The 21,319-nt window shown below is 55.3% G+C and overlaps 1 protein-coding gene across 1 annotated transcript in view; it reads left to right on the forward strand.

Annotated features, from left to right (window-relative positions):
- Window positions 1–21,319, forward strand: part of itpr2 (inositol 1,4,5-trisphosphate receptor, type 2) — a 72,000-nt gene that overhangs the window by 11,456 nt on the left and 39,225 nt on the right. The window contains exons 7-20 of the mRNA XM_064319530.1: window positions 41–124; window positions 2,170–2,316; window positions 2,582–2,677; window positions 7,956–8,003; window positions 10,396–10,568; window positions 12,312–12,411; window positions 12,604–12,764; window positions 12,962–13,103; window positions 14,861–15,019; window positions 15,379–15,551; window positions 15,898–16,017; window positions 17,737–17,919; window positions 18,316–18,567; window positions 20,963–21,110. Of these exons, the coding sequence (XP_064175600.1) occupies window positions 41–124; window positions 2,170–2,316; window positions 2,582–2,677; window positions 7,956–8,003; window positions 10,396–10,568; window positions 12,312–12,411; window positions 12,604–12,764; window positions 12,962–13,103; window positions 14,861–15,019; window positions 15,379–15,551; window positions 15,898–16,017; window positions 17,737–17,919; window positions 18,316–18,567; window positions 20,963–21,110 (1,986 nt within the window). The remainder of the gene's footprint in view (window positions 1–40; window positions 125–2,169; window positions 2,317–2,581; window positions 2,678–7,955; window positions 8,004–10,395; window positions 10,569–12,311; window positions 12,412–12,603; window positions 12,765–12,961; window positions 13,104–14,860; window positions 15,020–15,378; window positions 15,552–15,897; window positions 16,018–17,736; window positions 17,920–18,315; window positions 18,568–20,962; window positions 21,111–21,319) is intronic.

A 21,319-nucleotide genomic window follows, 5' to 3' on the forward strand; every position in this document is an offset into this window, starting at 1 on the left:
AACCCTGATCGCTTCTGTGCTTGATTCCCTGTGCTGACAGGTCAATGCGGTGAACTGCAACACCAGCTGGAAAGTCGCTCTCTTCATGAAGTTCAGTGACTACAAGGAGGACATCTTAAAGGGGGTGAGTGAATTGTCATTTGTTGCTGGCCCCCTCTCAGAGTGAACTCTAACAGACATAGTCAGGCACATGCAAAGTGTCAATGCTCTTACCTTCTTGATGGGCCTTGTTTGATGAAATGGAGTTTAGAAGCAGTGTCTTATGTTCCTCCAAACAAAAAGGGCTGTGAGTTTTTGGTGTGGTCTGTAGTTTGTGGTGTGGTCTGTAGTTTACAGTGTGGTCTGTAGTTTGTGGTGCGCTCTGTAGTGTGTGGTGTGGTCTGTAGTTTGTGGTGCGCTCTAGTGTGTGGTGTGGACTGTAGTTTGTGGTGTGCTCTGTAGTTTACAGTGTGGCCTGTAGTTTGTGGTGTGCTCTGTAGTTTGTGGTGCGCTCTGTAGTTTGTGGTGCGCTCTGTAGTTTGTGGTGCGCTCTGTAGTGTGTGGTGTGGTCTGTAGTTTGTGGTGCGCTCTGTGTATGTGCTCGTGTGTGTGTGCGCTCTGTAGTTTGTGGTGCGCCGATGTGTGTCGCTTGTGGTGTCGCTCTGTAGTTTGTGGTGCGCTCTGTAGTGTGTGGTGCGCTCTGTAGTGTGTGGTGCGCTCTGTAGTGTGTGGTGCGCTCTGTAGTGTGTGGTGCGCTCTGTAGTTGTGGTGCGCTCTGTAGTTTGTGGTGCGCTCTGTAGTTTGTGGTGCGCTCTGTAGTGTGTGGTGTGGTCTGTAGTTTGTGGTGCGCTCTGTAGTTCGGTGCGCTCTGTATTGTGGTGCGCTCTGTAGTTTGTGGTGCGCTCTGTATGTGTGTGTGGTCTGTAGTGTGTGGTGCGCTCTGTAGTTTGTGGTGCGCTGTAGTGTGTGGTGCGCTCTGTAGTGTGTGGTGCGCTCTGTAGTGTGTGGTGCGCTCTGTAGTGTTGTGGTGCGCTCTGTAGTGTGTGGTGTGGCTGTAGTTTGTGGTGCGCTCTGTAGTGTGTGTGGTGCGCTCTGTAGTGTGTGGTGCGCTCTGTAGTGTGTGTGTGGACTGTAGTTTGTGGTGTGCTCTGTAGTTGTGGTGCCTTAGTGTGTGGTCTGTAGTTTGTGGTGCGCTCTGTAGTTTGTGGTGCGCTCTGTAGTGTGTGGTGCGCTCTGTAGTGTGTGGTGTGCTCTGTAGTTTGTGGTGCGCTCTGTAGTGTGTGGTGTGGACTGTAGTTTGTGGTGCGCTCTGTAGTTTGTGGTGCGCTCTGTAGTTTGTGGTGCGCTCTGTAGTGTGTGGTGCGCTCTGTAGTGTGTGGTGCGCTCTGTAGTGTGTGGTGCGCTCTGTAGTGTGTGGTGCGCTCTGTAGTGTGTGGTGCGCTCTGTAGTTTGTGGTGCGCTCTGTAGTTTGTGGTGCGCTCTGTAGTGTGTGGTGCGCTCTGTAGTGTGTGGTGCGCTCTGTAGTGTGTGGTGCGCTCTGTAGTTTGTGGTGCGCTCTGTAGTTTGTGGTGCGCTCTGTAGTTTGTGGTGCGCTCTGTAGTTTGTGGTGCGCTCTGTAGTTTGTGGTGCGCTCTGTAGTTTGTGGTGCGCTCTGTAGTGTGTGGTGCGCTCTGTAGTGTGTGGTGCGCTCTGTAGTTTGTGGTGCGCTCTGTAGTGTGTGGTGCGCTCTGTAGTGTGTGGTGCGCTCTGTAGTGTGTGGTGTGGTCTGTAGTGTGTGGTGCGCTCTGTAGTGTGTGGTGCGCTCTGTAGTTTGTGGTGCGCTCTGTAGTGTGTGGTGCGCTCTGTAGTTTGTGGTGCGCTCTGTAGTGTGTGGTGCGCTCTGTAGTTTGTGGTGCGCTCTGTAGTTTGTGGTGCGCTCTGTAGTGTGTGGTGCGCTCTGTAGTTTGTGGTGCGCTCTGTAGTTTGTGGTGCGCTCTGTAGTTTGTGGTGTGCTCTGTAGTTTACAGTGTGGCCTGTAGTTTGTGGTGCGCTCTGTAGTTTGTGGTGCGCTCTGTAGTTTGTGGTGCGCTCTGTAGTTTGTGGTGTGCTCTGTAGTTTGTGGTGCGCTCTGTAGTGTGTGGTGTGGTCTGTAGTTTGTGGTGCGCTCTGTAGTGTGTGGTGTGTAGTTCACGGTGTTGGTCTTTCTCCCAGGGCGATGTGGTCCGGTTGTTCCACGCCGAGCAGGAGAAGTTCCTGACCTGCGACGAGTACAAGCAGCAGCAGCACATCTTCCTCCGGACCACCCTGCGCCAGTCCGCCACCTCCGCCACCAGCTCCAAAGCACTCTGGGAAATAGAGGCAAGGCCACGGCCACCCCAGTCATTCATCCATGCCACAGATTCCATCGAGAACAGTCATTAGGGCAAACAATGACTCATATCTCAAATGATCACACCTTCGGGCTAGAATAGATAAACTTTTTCCTGAAAGGAAAATAATTGTTTGCAGTGTACACACAGTTAAACAAGTCTAATAGACACACTTTAGCTCATTCTGTAAACTGTGGTTGCCATGGTGCCGCGTTTAGCCGTACAGAGTAGCTGATTGGTGTGATGTTTTGCAGGTGGTGCACTATGACCCCTGTAGGGGAGGGGCCGGCCAGTGGAACAGCCTCTTCCGCTTCAAGCACCTCGCCACAGGGAACTACCTGGCAGCTGAGGTCAGCCCGTTTCCACCTACGCCCCTCCTGCTTTCCTCCGCCCCTCTCTTTTCCCCCCCACCCCTCTCCCCCCACAGACATCTTTAAACACGGCGGACAAACCCGGTTTCACCCCGCTGTTGATGGCTTCTGCGAATGGATGCTGGAAGGACGCTGCAGCTGCTGCAGTCTGCCTGTAGATGGCAGTGTTGCCACTGGAATGCCAGCCCCCCGTGCCCGGCGCGCAGAGAGCTTTCCGCAGCAGTCTGATAGACATGCAGACGTTCAGCCGTCGGCTTGCTCCGCTACCGTGTGCCATCGCTACGCAGCGCCAGGCACCCGCTCTGAGGGTCACTCTGAGGGCCACTGTGAGGGCCCCTCTCTGAGTGTGCGCTGCGAGGGCCCCTCTCTGAGTGTGCGCTGCGAGGGCCCCTCTCTGAGTGTGCGCTGCGAGGGCCCCTCTCTGAGTGTGCGCTGCGAGGGCCCCTCTCTGAGTGTGCGCTGCGAGGGCCCCTCTCTGAGTGTGCGCTGCGAGGGCCCCTCTCTGAGTGTGCACTGTGAGGGCCCTCTCTGAGTGTGCGCTGCGAGGGCCCCTCTCTGAGTGTGCGCTGCGAGGGCCCCTCTCTCTGTGTGCTGTGTGCGCACTGTGAGGGCCCCTCTCTGAGTGTGCGCTGCGAGGGCCCCTCTCTGTGTGCGTGTGCGCAATGTGAGGCCCTCTCTTGTGCTCTCGTGTGCGCTGTGAGGGCCCCTCTCTGAGGTGCGCACTGGAGGGGCCCCTCTCTGTGTGGCAGCTGTGCCCCTGTGTGCGCACTGTGAGGGCCCCTCTTGAGTGTGCGCTGCGAGGGCCCCTCTCGTGGCTGTGTGCGCACTGTGAGGCCCCGTGGCGCACTGTGGCCCCTCTCTGTGTGCGTGTGCGCTGCGAGGGCCCCTCTGTGTCGCCTGCGAGGCCCTCTCTGAGTGTGCGCTGGAGGGCCCTCTCTCTCTGGTGTGCGCACTGCGAGGGCCCTCTCTGGTGTGGCGCTGCGAGGGCCCCTCTCTGAGTGCGCCTGCGAGGGCCCCTCTCTGAGTGTTGCCCTGCAGGGGCCCCTCTCTGAGTGTGCGCTGGAGGGCCCCTCTCTGTGTGCTGTGTGCGCACTGTGAGGGCCCCTCTCTGTGTGCGCGCTGCGAGGGCCCCTCTCTGTGTGCGCCCTGCGAGGGCCCCTCTCTGTGTACGCCCTGCGAGGGCCCCTCTCTGATGTTGCGCCTGCGAGGCCCCTCTCTGAGTGTCGCGCTGCGAGGGCCCCTCTCTGTTGCGCTGGCAGGCCCTGGATGCAGGCCCCCTCTGTGTCGGCTGCGCAGGAGGCCCCTCTGAGTGCGCGCTGCGAGGGCCCCTCCGTGTGCTTGTGCGCCTGTGAGAGGCCCCTCTCTGTGTGCGCACTGCGAGGGCCCCTCTCTGAGTGCGCGCTGCGAGGGCCCCTCTCTGAGTGCGCGCTGCGAGGGCCCCTCTCTGAGTGCGCACTGCGAGGGCCCCTCTCTGAGTGGCGCTGCGAGGGCCCCTCTCTGGTGTGCGCTGCGAGGGCCCTCTCTGAGTGTGCGCTGGAGGGGCCCCTCTGGGTCGCTGCGGGCCCCTCTCTGAGTGTGCGCTGCGAGGGCCCCTCTCTGAGTGCGTCTGCGCGAGGGCCCTCTCTGAGTGTGCGCTGCGAGGGCCCCTCTCTGTGTGCTTGTGCGCACTGGAGGGCCCCTCTCTGAGTGGCGCTGCGAGGGCCCCTCTCTGGTGTGCGCCTGCGAGGGCCCTCTCTGAGTGGCGCTGCGAGGGCCCCTCTCTGATGTGCGCTTGCGAGGGCCCTCTCGTGTGTGTCTGAGTGTGCGCATGGAGGGCCCCTCTCTGAGTGTGCGCCTGGAGGGCCCCTCTGCTGTGTAGCGCCTGCGAGGGCCCCTCTCTGAGTGTGCGCTGCGAGGGCCCTCTCTGGTGGCGCTGCAGGGCCCCTCTCTGAGTGCGCACTGCGAGGGCCCCTCTCTGGTGCTGTGTGCGCTGGAGGGCCCCTCTCTGTGTGCGCACTGTGAGGGCCCCTCTCTGGTGTGCGCACTGTGAGGGCCCCTCTCTGAGTGTGCGCTGCGAGGGCCCTCTCTGTGTGCGCACTGTGAGGGCCCCTCTCTGAGTGTGCGCTGCGAGGGCCCCTCTCTGAGTGCGCGCTGCGAGGGCCCCTCTCTGTGTGCTGTGTGCGCACTGTGAGGGCCCCTCTCTGTGTGTGCGCTGCGAGGGCCCCTCTCTGTGTGCGCGCTGCGAGGGCCCCTCTCTGTGTGCCTGCGAGGGCCCCTCTCTGTGTGCGCCCTGCGAGGGCCCCTCTCTGGTGGCAGCTGGGCCTTGAGGGCCTCAAGCCTCTGTGTGCAGCTGGAGGGCACTCTTCGTGGTTGCGTGCTAGGGCCCTTCTGAGTCGCGTCTGGGGCCTCCTGTCTAAGTTGCTTTGTGGCAGCTTCAAGCCCTCTGTGATGCTGTACTGTTTAAGGGCCTCTTGGGTAGTGTAGCACTTTGAAGGGCCCCTCTTCTTGGTTGCACTGTGTGCCCCTCTCTTGCAGTGTTCAGGTAGCACCGTTCTGTGTGCTGTTTAACACTGTGAGGGCCCTCTATGTGCGTGGAGGCCCCTCTCTGAGGTTGTGTCGCAGTGGGCCTCCCTGTGTGGTAACCTCAGGGCCTCTAGTGGCTGTGAGGTCACTGTGAGGCAGTGGCAATGTGGTGTGCCTGCACAGGGCCCTCCCTCACTTCAGCGCCAGGGTCCCTCCTGATGGCGCCTGCGAGGCCCTTCTTGTGTGCTTTCGCCTGTGGGGCCCCTCTCATGCCCTGCTGGCCTCCCTCTCTCTCTTTTTCTGTTGCTCCCTGTGGCCCCTCTCTGAGTTGCCTGCAGGCCTCTCTCCTCTGTGCTTTGCGCACTGTGGCCCCTCTTGATGTGCGCTCGAGCCCTCTCTGTGTGTGCACTGCGAGGGCCTCTCTCTCTGTGTGCGCACTGTGAGGGCCCTCTCTGAGTGGCACTGTGAGGGCCCTCTCGTGTGCGCACTGGAGGGCCCCTCTGAGTGTGCGCTGCGAGGGCCCCTTCTGTGTGCACTGCGAGGCCCCTCTTGTGTGCTGTGTGCGCACTGTGAGGGCCCCTCTCTGTGTGTGCGCACTGTGAGGGCCCCTCTGTGTGCTGTGTGCGTGCGCGCTGGAGGCCCTCTCTGTGTGCGCCTGCGAGGCCCCTCTCTGGTGTGCCTGCGAGGCCCCTCTCTGTGTGCTGTGTGCGCACTGTGAGGGCCCCTCTCTGTGTGTGCACTGCGAGGGCCTCTCTGTGTGCTGTGTGTGCACTGTGAGGGCCCCTCTCTGAGTGTGCGCTGCGAGGGCCCTTCTCTGTGTGCTGAGTGCGCACTGTGAGGGCCCCTCTCTGAGTGCGCGCTGCGAGGGCCCCTCTCTGTGTACGCCCTGCGAGGGCCCCTCTCTGAGTGTGCGCTGCGAGGGCCTCTCTCTGTGTGCTGTGTGCGCACTGTGAGGGCCCCTCTCTGTGTGTGCGCTGCGAGGGCCCCTCTCTGTGTGCTGTGTGCGCACTGCGAGGGCCCCTCTCTGTGTGCGCGCTGCGAGGGCCCCTCTCTGTGTGCGCGCTGTGAGGGCCCCTCTCTGAGTGTGCGCTGCGAGGCCCCTCTCTGTGTGCTGTGTGCGCACTGTGAGGGCCCCTCTTGAGTTGCGCCTGGAGGGCCCCTCTCTGGTGTGCGCTGGAGGGCCCCTCTCTGTGTGTGCGCTGCGAGGGCCCCTCTCTGTGTGTGTGCGCACTGGAGGGCCCCTCTTGAGTGGCGCTGCGAGGCCCCTCTCTGTGTGCGCACTGTGAGGGCCCTCTCTGGTGTGCGCGCTGGGGGCCTCTCTCTGTGCTGTGTGCGCACTGTGAGGGCCCCTCTCTGGTGTGCGCTGCGAGGCCCCTCTCTGTGCTGTGTGCGCACTGGAGGGCCCTCTCTGTGTGCGCTCAGGGCCCCTCTCTGTGTGCTGATGCCTGGAGGGCCCCTCTCTGGTGTGCGCTGCGAGGCCCCTCTCTGTGGCTTGTGCGCACTGTGAGGGCCCCTCTCTGTGTTGTGCGCTGCGAGGGCCCCTTCTGGTGCGCCTGCGAGGGCCCCTCTCTGTGTGCGCTGTGATGGGGCCCCTCTCTGTGTGGCCTGCGAGGGCCCCTCTCTGTGCTGTGCGCCTGTGAGGGCCCTCTCTGTGTTGTGCGCTGGAGGGCCCCTCTCTGGTGTGCGCTGCGAGGGCCCTCTCTGTGTGCTGTGGCGCACTGTGAGGGCCCCTCTCTGAGTGGCGCTGCGAGGCCCCTCTCTGTGTCGCCTGCGAGGGCCCTCTCTGGTGTGCGCTGCGAGGGCCCTCTCTGTGTGCTGTGCGCCTGTGAGGGCCCCTCTCTGGTGTGCCTGCGAGGGCCCCTCTCTGTGTGTCGCACTGTGAGGGCCCTCTCTGAGTGTGCGTGCGAGGGCCCTCTCGTGTGGCGCTGCGAGCCTTCGTGGCGCACTGTGAGGGCCCCTCTCTGAGTGTGCGCTGCGAGGGCCCCTCTGTGTGTGCGCCTGGAGGGCCCCTCTCTGTGTGCGCTGCGAGGGCCCCTCTCTGTGCTGTGGCGCACTGTGAGGGCCCTCTCTGTGTGTGCGCCTGCGAGGGCCCCTCTCTGAGTGTGCGACTGCGAGGCCCTCTCTGGTGTGCGCTGGAGGCCCCTCTCTGAGTGGCGCACTGTGAGGGCCCCTCTCTGAGTGCTGGTGCGCTGCGAGGGCCCCTCTCTGGTGTGCGCTGCGAGGGCCCTCTCTGTGGCGCTGCGAGGGCCCTCTCTGTGTGCTGTGTGCGCACTGTGAGGGCCCCTCTCTGTGTGTGCGCTGCGAGGGCCCCTCTCTGTGTGCTGTGTGCGCACTGTGAGGGCCCCTCTCTGTGTGTGCACTGCGAGGGCCCCTCTCTGTGTGTGCACTGCGAGGGCCCCTCTCTGTGTGCTGTGTGCGCACTGTGAGGGCCCCTCTCTGAGTGTGCGCTGCGAGGGCCCCTCTTTGAGTGCTGTGTGCGCACTGCGAGGGCCCCTCTCTGTGTGTGCGCTGCGAGGGCCCCTCTCTGTGTGTGCGCTGCGAGGGCCCCTCTCTGTGTGCTGTGTGCTCAGTGGACTGTGTTTAGTGAGGTGTGCAGTGTGCTCAGTGGACTGTGTTTAGTGAGGTGTGCAGTGTGCTCTGTGGACTGTGTTTAGTGAGGTGTGCGGTGTGCTCTGTGGAGTGTGTCGAGTAACGTGTTCAGTGTGCTCAGTGGAGTGTGTCGAGTGAATGACCGCAGGTCTGTTGTTGTCCCCAGGTGAACCCAGACTTCCGAGCTGAAGGCAGTGGGGACACAAAAGTTGGAGTAAGTCTGACTGCTGTCACTTATATTTATGTGCTCTGTCCTGCTGTCATGGGTGTGACTTTTCCTGATTGGTCGATTAGTTTTTTTTTTTACTGACCCTAATTGTGTCAGCTGGAGAGTGATATGTTGCGAATGGTATGTGCTTTTATGGCTTCATAATACCCGTCAGTGTGTGCGTATCCTGTCTAAGATTGCTTTTGGTCAGCGTTTCAAATGCATACATGTGATGTGTATTTGTTTAATATATTTGGGTTTATGTGTTTAAAAATACTCGCCTCTTCCCTCTGGTTTTTTCCTGTGTGCCACCTGCAAAATAACTTTGCAGTTTACAGGTAGACCTGTTTTCGATTTATTTTTAACTTGGTAGTTTACAGGTACACTTATTTGAGAGGCATTTTTAAGAAGGTTGATGTCGCAGTGTTTCCGTCCGTCCCTGTGTGTGATGACACTCAGGCTGGCTGGCAGTGGAAGTGAGGTCACCAGAGGCAGTGGAAGTGGGGTCTCCTTGCCAACAGGTCCCTCCCACACCTCCAGCGCCAGGGTTCCATAACCACTCGCCTCTGCATGCCCTTTCTTTTTCTCTCTCCCTCCCTCTCTCCATCCCTCTGCCTCAGTCTTCCAACATCCCCTCTCTCTCCTGCTCCCTCCCTGTCTCCCCTCTCTCCCCCTTTCCTTCTTCCTCTCTCCTTCCTCTTTCTTCCTTATCATCTTCTCCTCCCTCATTTCTCTCTTCCTCCCTCCTTATTCTCACTCTCTCTGTTCCTCTTCCTCTGCTCCTCCCCTCTCTCCCTTCCTTCTCTCTGTTTTCTTCCTCTCTCCCTTTTCTCTCTCCCCTCTCCCCTCTCTCCTCTCTCTCTCTCTCCTGTCTCTCTCTCCTCTGCTCCTCTCTCTCTGCTCCTTGCTCTCCCCTCTCTCCCTCTCCTCTCTCTCTCTCGTCTCTCTCTCCCTCCCCCCCTCTCTGTCTCTCTCTCTCTGTCTCTCTCCCCTCCGCTCCCCCCCTCTCCCTCTCTCTCCCTCTGTCTCTCTCCCCTCGCTTCCCTCTCTCCCTCTCTCTCTCTGTCTCTCTCTCCCCCTCTCCCCCCCCCTCTCTCTCTCTGTACATTAGTATTCCGGCACAGTCACTGCAGGCCCAGCGCAGACAGGAAGCTTACATAACGTCTGCGCATCGGGGAGCCCGGAGAGAGAGCGGGACGTGCTGTCTGCATCCGCAGCAGTCCAGAGAGAGGGAGGGAGGGAGGGGGAGAGAGGGGGGGATGGAGAGAGAGACTGAGAGTGAGAGAGAGGGAGGTGGGGGAGAGAGCGAGAGAGGGAGTGCAAGGGTGGGAGAGAGTGAGGTAGAGAGAGAGAGAGCGCTAGGGAGGTAGAGAGAGAGGGAGGGAGGGAGGAGAGAGAGACAGAGAGCGAGGGGGGAGCGAGGGAGAGAGAGGTATGGGAGGACAGACTGAGAGAGAGAGGTATATGAGGAGAGTCTGAGAGAGAGAAAGAGAGAGGTATATGAGGAGCGACTGAGAGAGAGAGAAAGGGTAAGCAGGGCCACACTGTCTGCCCTAGCCTCAGTATGAGTCATGAGAGAGAGGGAGGGAGGGAGAGAGAGAGTGTGCCCATTTTAATAGCCCTCGCGGAAGCGGGGAGCGTAGCTCAGGGGATGCGGCGGCCAGACACGAACGCCGCGTGACCCCAGAGTGAACTTTCCTCTCCTCCGTCAACGCTATTCAGCGGCCTCGCCAAGGCTGCCGCGGTTACCGGCGGCAGCAGAAGAACAGTCGCATAGAAAAAAAGACAGTCATCTTCATAACCGCTGTAATCATAATGTTCAGCGTTTACGTGTTATGCGTTTTCTCTTTTTAATTGATCGACGGGGACGGCGTTCAGCCGAGCGTCGGTGATATTTTCTCTTTAGGGTGTCCGCTCCGTCTCCCTTTATCCTGTTAAAAGGCTTTATTTTGCAGTGGGGGCGAGTGAGCAGTGCATGAAAGAGAGAATGAATTTCACTCCCCTCCTACCCTCCTTCAGGTTAAGAACGCTTTGGAGCCGTTGCCGTGTGACGGCTCGGGGAAAAAACAGCCCGTGAAGCCTCCCGCGCCTGTTCAGCGCAGCGCCGGGCGGCTTCGCCTCTGCTCCAGGGCTCGTGTCTCCGGCACCTGTATTTTATTCAAACATGGCGACTGTTTTAAAGTTCCACCCCCATCCCCTGATTTCGGGCATCGCCCCTATGCTTGCGGAGAGCTTCGGACCGTCGGCCGCTCGCGAGCAGGTCATGACGTCCTCCAAAATGTCGCGTCACGCTTCCTCCTTCGGTTATTAAGAGCAGAAGTTGGCGGGATGTACGCGAAACGGATCGGTCTCTGCCGGACCGGAGGGTTTATTTGTACCCCTCTGTTGTGTCGCCCAGGAGACGGCCCCCCCCGCCCAGGCAGACGGAGGCTCGGTGGCCCCCAAGAAGAAGCGGCAGGCCCCGGAGAAGATCGCCTACACCTTGGTCTCCGTTCCCCACGGCAGCGACATCGCGTCCCTGTTCGAGCTGGACGCCACCACCCTGCAGAGGGCCGACTGCCTGGTGCCCAGGTGACCTCTCCCGGCCAATCGCTGTCACCGGTTTGGTCACTGCTCTAATGTTTGCTTAATCAGACTAGCCCCTCCCACTTCTACTCTGGGCCAGCCCCTCCCACTTCTACTCTGGGCCAGCCCCTCCCACTTCTAGCCTGGGCTAGCCTCACCGGACAGGCTCGTAGCTCTTCCCTGTATGTCTGGCCAGCGCAACACGATAAACCCCGCCCACATTTCTCACCCCCCAGTAAACCAATCACGTTCACTCAATATTCGAGCGCCGGTTACAAGACACAAGGAAGTGGCTGAACAGCCAGAGGAGGCTCAGGTAAGACGGGAGACGTGTCGCGCTTCTGCTAGCCGCTCGCTTACGGTCCGCGCAGCGTCGAAGCTGGCTGGTGTGTTCCTGGCGCGGGCCACCGCTTCTGCGGTAATCGCCGTTGGCAACGGGGTGCGGCGAGAGCATCTCGAGGTCTCTCTCTCGAGAGCCGATTGGCCGCTTTCCAAAGCTGGGGTAAACAAGCTTAGCCAAGCTGTGGTGCAGTGTAAGGCAGCACACGGGGGGGGGGGGGGGCGGGCAGGCAGTGTGACTCACTCTGAATGGGTTGGCAGGGGCTGCGGTAGCTGTAAGGCTCAGTGGTAATCCCGTGCTTTTGCAAAGACGGTGGGGGAAATGACAAGATGGGAGTGTTGGCACCTCCAGGTTGTACACCAGGTTGTGCTCTGATTATAGTCCTTCCAGGAACTTCCGTTGAGTGAAAAATTAGAATATATGAATGTTTATATGAACGTTCGAGCAGGCTGTGGGTGATACTAAGAGCTTACTGGAAAGCAAGAAGAAAAGGTTTGTGTGAGAGAAACTATTCACGTGCTGTCTGTCCATTATCTATAGCCGCTTGTTCCTGGTTCAGGGTCGTGGGGAGGCTGGAGCCTATCCCAGCATGCATTGGGCGAGAAGCAGGAATACAGCCAGGGCAGGTCGTCAATCCAGGGTCCACACACCATTCACTCACACACTCATACCTAGGAGCAGTTTAGAGTCTCCAGTTAACCTGTCTTTGGACTGGAGTGGGGGGGACTGGAGTGTCTTGAGACTGGGAGACTCCACACTTGGAGACTCCACACACAAAGGCCTGGGCCGGGATTCAAACTCGGTGTGAGGCACCATTCCGCTGCCCCACCGTGCTGCCTCCAAACGGATGTAGAATGGAGTCATTTAAATGTTTCACAAACATTGTTAAAAAAGATTGACTCGGGGGGGAAAAGACTCGTTTAGTCAAACTGTGCAAAATCGATAGGCTGCTTCGGTTGTACCCTTGAGCGAAAGCTTAAGCTGAATTACTGCAGTGAATATCCAGCTGCATAAATGGATTGGGTCACACTGGATAAGTGCGCCTGCTAAACGCCTCACCTGTAGTGTAACGATGGAGAAAATCCCACTGATTCGAAACGGAAACCTAGAACTGAAATCACGGTACGCGATTGTGATATGAGACATGGTCTTCCTCAGTGCTTTCTGTGCCTTACCAGCCGCACACGCACACAAAGCAGTAGTGCGGCAGTGCTGCCCCTTGTGGTGATCCATAGGAATAGCCCATGGAGGCCTTGATATTCCTCTTGGTTCACAGAAAACGCGCATTTGATAGAAGACCTAGGAAAGTGTTTTGTTGAACCGTTTTGAATATGAAGGCCATGCTGTGGTAGGACTGGTTCACCAGGCGACGCTAGCGAGCGATGACATCACGCGTTCCTCTTCCTCAGGAACTCCTACGTGCGACTGCGCCACCTCTGCACCAACACCTGGGTGACCAGCACCAACATCCCCATCGATGCCGAGGAGGAGAGGCCCGTCATGCTCAAGGTTCCCCCCCCCCCTCCCCCCAAACCCGCCCCCCACCCTGCTCCACCAAACCAGTCAACACGGCCAAGCCCCAAACGTTGTTGTCCCTCCCACTTAGTGAAGAGCTTTCCACGGATTGGCCGAGTTCAGTGTTTCAGAGTGCTCAGTTTTTTTTCTCTCTCATGCTAATGCCCCCGCCCCGCCCTCCCGCAGATCGGGACGTGTCCCACCAAGGAGGACAAGGAGGCTTTCGCCATCGTCTCCGTGCCGCTGTCGGAGGTGCGGGACCTGGACTTCGCCAACGACGCCAACAAGGTGCTGGAGTCCACCGTGCGGAAGCTGCAGAACGGCAACATCGCTCAGAACGAGCGCAGGTAACCGCGGCGATAGCAGTTTCTTTCACAGTTCGATTTGTTGCATGTGTGTTTGGTTGATTTGTGTGACGATACAGTTGCACCAGAGAACTTACAACCAATTACGGTCAATTACAAATAGTAGTACAAGCGTGTAGACACCACCGCACTGTGCATTGTCTAACAATCTTTTGGCCCTGCCCCGACCCCCCCATCAGATTCGTCACCAAGCTCCTGGAGGACCTGATCTTCTTCGTGTCGGACGTCCCGAACAACGGGCAGGAGGTCCTGTCCGTGGTCATCAGCAAACCCAACCGGGAGAGGCAGAAGCTCATGCGGGAGCAGAACATTCTGGCCCAGGTTAGCTCTACCGCTGTTCGTGTGTGTGCGTGTGCGTGTGCGTGTGCGTGTGTGCATGTGTGTGTGTGTGTGTGTGTGTGTGTGTGTGTGCAGCTGAGACAGGATGGTGCAGCATGTGTCTTGTGTGTCTGTCCTTTCTGGGGTTGCTGATACGTTCAGCTGTGTAAAAGTTCATCAAGAAAGGTCCAAATTCACTACTACTCATGGACTCATGGACAGCTACTCATGGACAGTTAGCGCCAAATTTTTAACCTTTAAACCGAATCACATTTATATATTATTCTGTTTTTTTCTGGCCGTGAGCTGGCGGTAGTCTCTCCCAAGTGAGAGCGGATCCTGGTCTGTCTCCCAGGCCAAGCAACCAATCAGAAATTAGGTCGCCGTGTTCAATTATCTTATTTGTTATTTTGAACAGTGCTTTTCATGATTGGCTAAGCAGAGAAAGAGTGGCAAATAAGGTGAAAAATATTGACTTATAGAAAAAGTGTTTTTTTTCTAGGGGTGGATTAAAATAATTGCTTATTCAAAGTCGATGGTCGAAGAGTTGGGGGTAGGGGAAAAAAAGCTCACTGTAGCCTACTTTGAACCTTTGGGGATATTTTCTGAAGAGCCTCTGCGCGTGAAAATCAGTCCTTGGTCGAGGTTCGACCGGTATGTAAATTTGAACCTTTCTGTTAAAAATGTGAAATGAAAATACGGCCGGTACTTTGGGTCGTTGTCCCTGGTCGCGATCAACGTACCTGTGGCGCCCGAGTCCGTGTCCCTGTTCAAACCCGGCAGTGATGTAACCTGTGATATTCATGTATATATATTTAATACGATCCCCTTAAACCACCCCCCCCCCTTTCTTGCATTCAAAAGCTTTTTTTAAAGCACTGGAGTGGTTTTATAAATTTATTTATTTTTTAAAATTGCGTCTGCATTTAGAATGTCTGCCCGTCTCCCAGGGAACGTGTTAATAGCAGCCTAGGCGCCCGGCTGACATTTCTCAGCGCAGGAAATTCACAGGAGGTGGTATGTTAAATTGCCTCGCTTGTGCTGCCTTGCGGTCCGACTCATCTTCTTGGGCACGTCTTGATCTCGAGACGAGGGGGAAAGGGGGCCTGTTTGGGCCAAATTATAACAGGAAGAGCCGGTTCGTCGGGGGTGGGGGGGGAAACGAGGATAGTTTCTGTTTGTTGCAGGAACGCTGGGGTCGCTGCGAGCCTGTCTGTTTCCCAGAGGGGAAAACGCTTTGATTGGTTTGACAATCAAACGATGGATTAGGCAACGTTTTGCTCCGTGTGCATTTATTCAGTGCTGACTTTGGGACGTGCGTTTACAAATTTTTACACGGAGAGCTGTCATTGCATGGGACATTAGGGCACAGGGAGGTCGAACTCCAGTCATGCCTAGGACATCTTAGCACTGGGATGTCAAACTTCAGTCCTGCTTGGAGCACCTTGCCACAGGGATGTTAAACTCCAGTGCTCGAATGCTAGGTGCCGTAGCAAACTCTGCGTGCAGGATTTTCAAACGCTAAATGTCTCGTCCAGACTCAGCTGACCTAAATGCACATCCAGAGTTTCTGGCTCTTTTCCACCGCTGATAGCAGGAGAGAATGAAGCAACACTTGTTGGCTCCAGATGTTTGTTGATTCATTTGTATAACCGCTCTGTGACATTCACTGCACGTGACTAGAAAACTCATTTTCATTTGCTGCTTGATGATTTGTTGATTGGTGCAGTAAAATGGCCCCTGTTTTGTGCCCCCCTCAGATTTTTGGGATCCTGAAAGCCCCGTTCACCGACCTGGGCGAGGGTCCCATGCTGAAGCTGGAGGATTTGGGGGACCAGCGCTACGCCCCCTTCAAGTACCTGCTCCGGCTGTGCTACAGAGTCCTGCGCCACTCCCAGCAGGACTACAGGAAGAACCAGGCAGGTTGCACACTGAGCCAGCAAGCAAGCGAGTGAATGAGTCAGTCAGTCAGTGAGTCAGAATGAATGAGTGAATGAGTCAGTGAGTGAGTCAGAATGAGTGAATGAGTCAGTCAGTCAGTGAGTGAGTCAGTGAGTTAGTGAATCAGTAAATACTCACACACACGCACAAATACCTTTCTAATGCTTAGTATTATCCACATTTATTATTATTGCATTTTTTCATGTTGCCACGTTCCTTTTTCTAATTCAGCAAGCTTTGGCGATTCAACTGTCCAGATTTGTCCTGCCAGTAAAGCAAATTGAATTGAACTGAGGGCGCGTGAGTGTGAATTTGACATCCGCCTTCCCCCCGACAGGAGTACATCGCCAAGAAGTTCTCCATCATGCAGTCCCAGATCGGGTACGAGATCCTGGCGGAGGACACCATCACCGCGCTGCTGCACAACAACCGGAAGCTTCTGGAGAAGCACATCACCGCCCGGGAGATCGAGACCTTCATCAGCCTGCTGCGCCGCAACCGCGAGCCCAGGTCAGCGGGGGGGGAAGGGCGCGGGAGCCACACTGCCCCCTGCTGGTGCCTCAGCAAGGAGGTTTTATTAACACCGTGAAGCCACAGAGATGATAGAATGGTCAGGTGGTCTGCTCCACCAACATTCCAATTGGTTGAAAATTCTGAGTGTTAATTGAGAGGCGTGTGACCTAGGACAGTATCGTGGTATCAGATGGTCTATACAGTAGTATAGCGCCAGAAACTTAACACCCCTCCTGTACCTCCAAATGCTTTATTTTCATAAGCCTTTGGAAGTGAGAAACACCCTGTGCTCCGATTGGTCGGGAGGGAGTTCACTCGTTTGCGTGTGCGCGTGTCGTCCCAGGTTCCTGGACTATCTGTCAGACCTGTGCGTGTCCAATCTGACGGCCATCCCCATTACCCAGGAGCTCATCTGCAAGTTCATGCTGAACCCCATCAACGCGGACATCCTCATCCAGACCAAGTGAGTCTCCCCCAGTCTAATCCACTTCAAGAGAGAAACGGCTTTATCTGGATCAGATTATCTTTTGCAGTGTGTGAGGCACAACGCATTTACCTTTGGAAGCGGTGAGGTAGACATTTTATCATAGATCAGCTGAATAGGAACATAAGAGCACATGATATGAACAGGCCAGTGGAGCAGCAGTCTGCACGCGTTGTTTACTGACAAATTAGAGCCTGTCGAGCACTGCTTGGCATCGACTTACTGTAAAAAAACCCCCATGGATCTCTGTCTCTACTGCATGACCTGGGAACCTGTTAAAAAAATTTCCATGTACGGAAATACTTTCTGATATCCTGGAGGAACCTGCGTTATGCTCTTCTACTGGCAGAAGTCAACCTGAAAAATGTATTTGTGGTTCACTTGGTTAATGAATTTAAAAACCTCGGTCACGCTCGCGGTTAGCGGTTAGCGGTTCACGGGCGTTAGCGGTTCACAGCCGCTCCAGTGCAGCGGGAGGCCGGCGTTGGTATTCAGACGGTACCGCGGCGCGCCCGCCGCCGCCGCCGCCGCCGCCTCCTCTCTCCCGCCTCCTGACTGCCGATGCACTGTCCGTGAGCAACTGTGGGCGAGGTGCCCCCCCCTCCCTCTGCCTGAATTATTAAGTAGGGCAGCGCCGCAGACCCGTCTGCTTTTCAGAATCTGGGCCCGGAGGCCAGGCGCGGGGTGCGGAGTGTGGGGTGCGGAGTGTGGGGCACAGGCTCGCCACGACGAAACGTCCCCACGTCTTCTAGGTTTTTACCTCTCCCTCTCTCTCCCTGTACTTCATCCTTCTCTCTCTCTCTCTCCCCCTGTACTTCATCCCTCTCTCTCTCTCTCTCCCTGTACTTCATCCCTCTCTCTCTCTCTCTCCCTGTACTTCATCCCTCTTTCTCTCTGTACTTCATCCCTCTCTCCCTCTCTCTCCCCCTGTATTTCATCCCTCTCTCTCTCTCTCCCTGTACTTCATCCCTCTCTCTCTCTCCCTGTACTTCATCCCTCTTTCTCTCTGTATTTCATCCCTCTCTCCCTCTCTCTCCCTGTACTTCATCCCTCTCTCTCTCTCTCTCCCTGTACTTCATCCCTCTCTCCCTCTGTATTTCATCCCCCTCTCCCTCTCTCTCCCTGTACTTCATCCCTCTCTCTTATCCCAGTTCCCCAATTATTTCTCTCTCCCCTAGCTCTCTTGCCTTTGTTTTTGCATTATTTGCATATTATTGCGCATCAATACAGCCCAGTAATATTTAAATACACTTATCAGTCAAACGGTAAAAACACTTGACAGTCAAATAGTAAATGCACTTATCAAATCAGATTTGGAGAAAATATACTTAAAGGTCTGTGGGAACATTGTATGATAGCTATTCCGTAGTTCAGGTGTTTTTCCTTGTTTGGTGTTTAGCTATTCTAGGCCTGTTTCATGAAGCAGGATTACTGAGTTAGCTGCATAACTTCACTTAAAGTAAAACTCGGAACTCTCCCAAATCTGGAACATGGACTAAAAAAGAGCTGCTCTGGGTTGTACACACAATCTTAGAATAACATACGGGTTAAAGGTGCTCAAATCAGGCTAAAGTGCGTAGTTATTTTATACTATTTTCAAATAAAGAAATCCTGCATAGTATGCCTGTAAATAGTCAGAGACGACCTGGCAGATATATCTGTGAATTCTAACTGGCCCCGTTGCTGTTTTTCTCTCAGGCTGATTCCCCTCACAGAGAACGCTCTGGAAACGTCGCTGCTGCACGACGAAGCGGAGGAGGAAGAGGTGTGGCTTTACTGGATCGACAGCAACAAGGAGCCCCACGGGAAGTCCATCCGCCACCTGGCCCAGGACGCCAAGGGCAACCACAAGCTGGACGTGGACATAATCACCTACTACAGGTGCACGGCCGCGCCCTGTTCTGCTTGGGTCTGACCAGTGATGGGTCCTCCTGCTGTCCTCCGTATCCCACTCGCTATCTGTTGTCGTCGGTCTCTCACTCAATCTTTCGCTCACTCTGTTGTCCTCTCTCTGTCAATCAATCTCTTGACCTATCTCTCACTCACTCTCTGTTCTCCTCTGTCTCTCCCTCACTCTCTGTTCTCTCTCTCTCGCTCACTCTCTGTTCTCCTCTCTCTCTCACTCACTCTTTCGTCATCAATCTCTCACCCACTCTTGTCCTCCATCTCACTCACGTTCTTGTCCTCTATCACTCTCTCTCTCTCACTCACTCACTCTCTCTTGTCCTCCCTCTCTCTCTCTCACACGCGCCCACTCCCCGGCCCTGCCCTCCGCAGGTACCAGCTGAACCTGTTTGCACGGATGTGCCTGGACCGGCAGTACCTGGCCATAAACCAGGTGTCGGGCCAGCTGCCCGTGGAGCTGATCCTGCGCTGCATGTTCGACGACTGCCTGCCGTACAACCTGCGCGCCTCCTTCTGCCGCCTCATGCTGCACATGCACGTGGACCGCGACCCCCAGGAGGCCGTGGTGCCCTGCCGCTACGCCCGCCTGTGGACCGAGATCCCGTCCAAAATCTCCATCCACGAGTGAGTGAGCCCCACCCCCCCACCCCACCCCACCCCACCCCACCCCACCCCGGCCCCCTCTGCCCACCCCAGCTCCGGCTCGCCCCCCGGCTACGGGCACGGGCACGGGGACTTTCCTCCTCCTTTCCGGAACGTTCTGAAGGGGGCTGACTCCCCCAAGCCGGTCATGGGGCTGTTTAACGGAGATGTTGAGACTCTTTTAGTTGAACAGTTCCTGTTTTGTTTTTCCATTATGACTTGATTAATTTATTTATTTACTTGTGTGCGAGCTAAGGCATGCAGCCTGCAATTCTGGGTAATTGAACGTAATTGCTGGGCGTGGTCTATAGAACAGCCTATGGCTATGTTTGGATTTTTGTAATTATTATTTTTTGCAGGTCTAAAAAAAAGACTATTGTCTTAGTGTTTATCATTTTTTGTTTTTTTTTCTTGTTTTTTTTTACTTGCATTTGTGTTCATTTGTTTTTCTCTTTCCGAACAAAATAAATGTTTTAAATTTCGATTAACCCACTCTTAGTCAAAAAAAACAAAAAACTGCTAGTTAGTCAACCAAGATCTGAGTGCAGTTGCTCTGGAGGCCGTCAGTAGTTTGCGGTTCTTCCTGATTTTTCATGATTTATTGGGACGTAATATTTCAGACCCTAAGTGGCTGTGGGGCCCAGAGTAATTTGGCTTTATTCTGGAACATTCTCTCCTGCTCTCGGCTGTCTAAAGCTCTTAGCAATAATAATGAATTGCATTTGTATACATTTTTTTTATTTCGTGGTCTCATAGCGCTTTACTAGAGGGAGCCAAACTCACCTCAGCCGCCAAATAGCAGCTGAGTAATGAACAGCAGCTATTTCACGGTTTCGAAACCGAGCGTTTACCGATTATTTGGGAAAACTGTGTTAAAATGAAGGCCCTGTGAAACTTCATCCCCTCCATTTTGGCTTTAGCAAACACGTGACTACGAGCTCTTTCACTTACTGTGAGTTTTGACATGTGAGTTTTGGCATTATTGTGAGTTAATGCTATTCACACTACAGTTGTACCGTTATTCTCTCTCTCTTTGAGTTAATCCTGTCTTCACTGTGCTGATTTGCTTGTAGTTTTTATTACCTCTGATTTATTTTCTAAGGTACATTTTGATCTTTGGCCCAAGGCTACGTTGGCACTGTGCCTAGGAGTGCTGAACCCAGGCACGCGCTCCTACAGGACTTGTGGCTAATAAGTAAACAAGTGAACAGAAAACCAAATAGACAGGGTGGGGTGCGTTTGGCGACGTGACTTGGCGGGCACTGGGTTAGGCTACAGGGCGAATCAACAGGGCCCATCCACACGCTGAAATAATACCTTAACAGCAGCGCAACGCCCTGCCTGTTGGTATGGTCAGTGAGAATGAGGTGACGCACCAAGGCTTTCTGATTCAGTCATTAAACCCCTTCACGTGGCCCCGTCTCTCCTTCGCATTGGGATATTTTAGGAAGTGATCTGATGTGCCTGCCAACGGTGCAGGCCTGCTTTGAGACACCTCTGTGCCGGCTGAATTAGTCACGCTCACAGCTTCCTGGCGGCTCTCTGAGGGGGTTTGAGACTGTCAGGATGACGGTCGGTGGTGTTGTGTCGCTGATTAAGCGGCAGCGACTGAGGGAGAAGTCCTGGGAGAGGACACCGAGGAAGCGGTCAAACCCGGTCACTGCGAACCCTCGGCTACACCGCGTCACTGCTAAATCTGGGCAACAGTGCTTCACTGCTAACCCTCGACAACACTGCATCACTGCTTCTCTCTTTTCTCTCTCTCCTCTCTCTCCTCTCTGTGAGCACTGGGCAGTAGTGTTCAGTAGAGAGCTTTTTTTAGAACAGTAGTGTTCACTGGAGAGAGCTTCTCTCTGCGTGAAGGCCAGTCCTTGTAAAGGCTACATTCATTGGTGTTGATTGGCAGCGTACCTTTACTGTAGCCGAGCGAGAGAGACTCCTTACTTGACGTACGCAGACCTTTCAGTTCCTTCCGGAACACAGGCTATAGATGTATCGGTTCCATCCTGTTCCGTCCTCTGCCATTCACTCTCGTTGTTGCCATGGCTGTTCCCCCCATATTTCATAACTAGCAATTGTGTCACATCCTGCAGGCGGTCTTGGGTCTTTCTCTGTTCTGTTTCTGTTCCATTTGGGTTGCCATGTTAGGGCCCGTTTTGTGAAGGCTTTATTTTTTTTCTCCTTAAGGTATGTCCTGTCTAAACGTCATCTCCGTATTTTATGTTGGGTCTTGTTTTGTAATTTCCCACAGCATACTCATTATTTTCCCTTTTGAGGAGTCCATACCTTGTTGGGAACACACGCTGAGTCGATTTGATTTGGTTGATTTGATCTGAATTGAACTGAACCGAGTCTCTTCACTCTCTTTGGCCCGCAGGTACCACTACGAGTGCACGGACTCCACGCGCGACACCATGAAAGATAAGTTTGCCCCCACGATGGAGTTTGTGGAAGAGTACCTCAAAGACGTCGTCAGTCAGCCTTTCCCCTTCGGAGACAAGGACAAGAACGAGCTCACCCTGGAGGTAAGGAGAGCTGGAGCACTCAGGCCTCAGAAACACGACAGCTTTCATTTTACATTACAGGCATTTAGCAGACGCTCTTATCCAGAGTGACTTGCACAACTTTTACACAGCATTTACATTGCATCCATTTATACAGCTGGATACATGCTGAAGCAATGCAGGCCAAGTGCCTTGCTCAAGGGTCCTACCCAGCCAGGGAGCTTTAATGA

This window comes from Anguilla rostrata, chromosome 19 (genome assembly GCF_018555375.3).
Source record: "Anguilla rostrata isolate EN2019 chromosome 19, ASM1855537v3, whole genome shotgun sequence".
NCBI classification, from domain to species: Eukaryota; Metazoa; Chordata; class Actinopteri; order Anguilliformes; family Anguillidae; genus Anguilla; species Anguilla rostrata.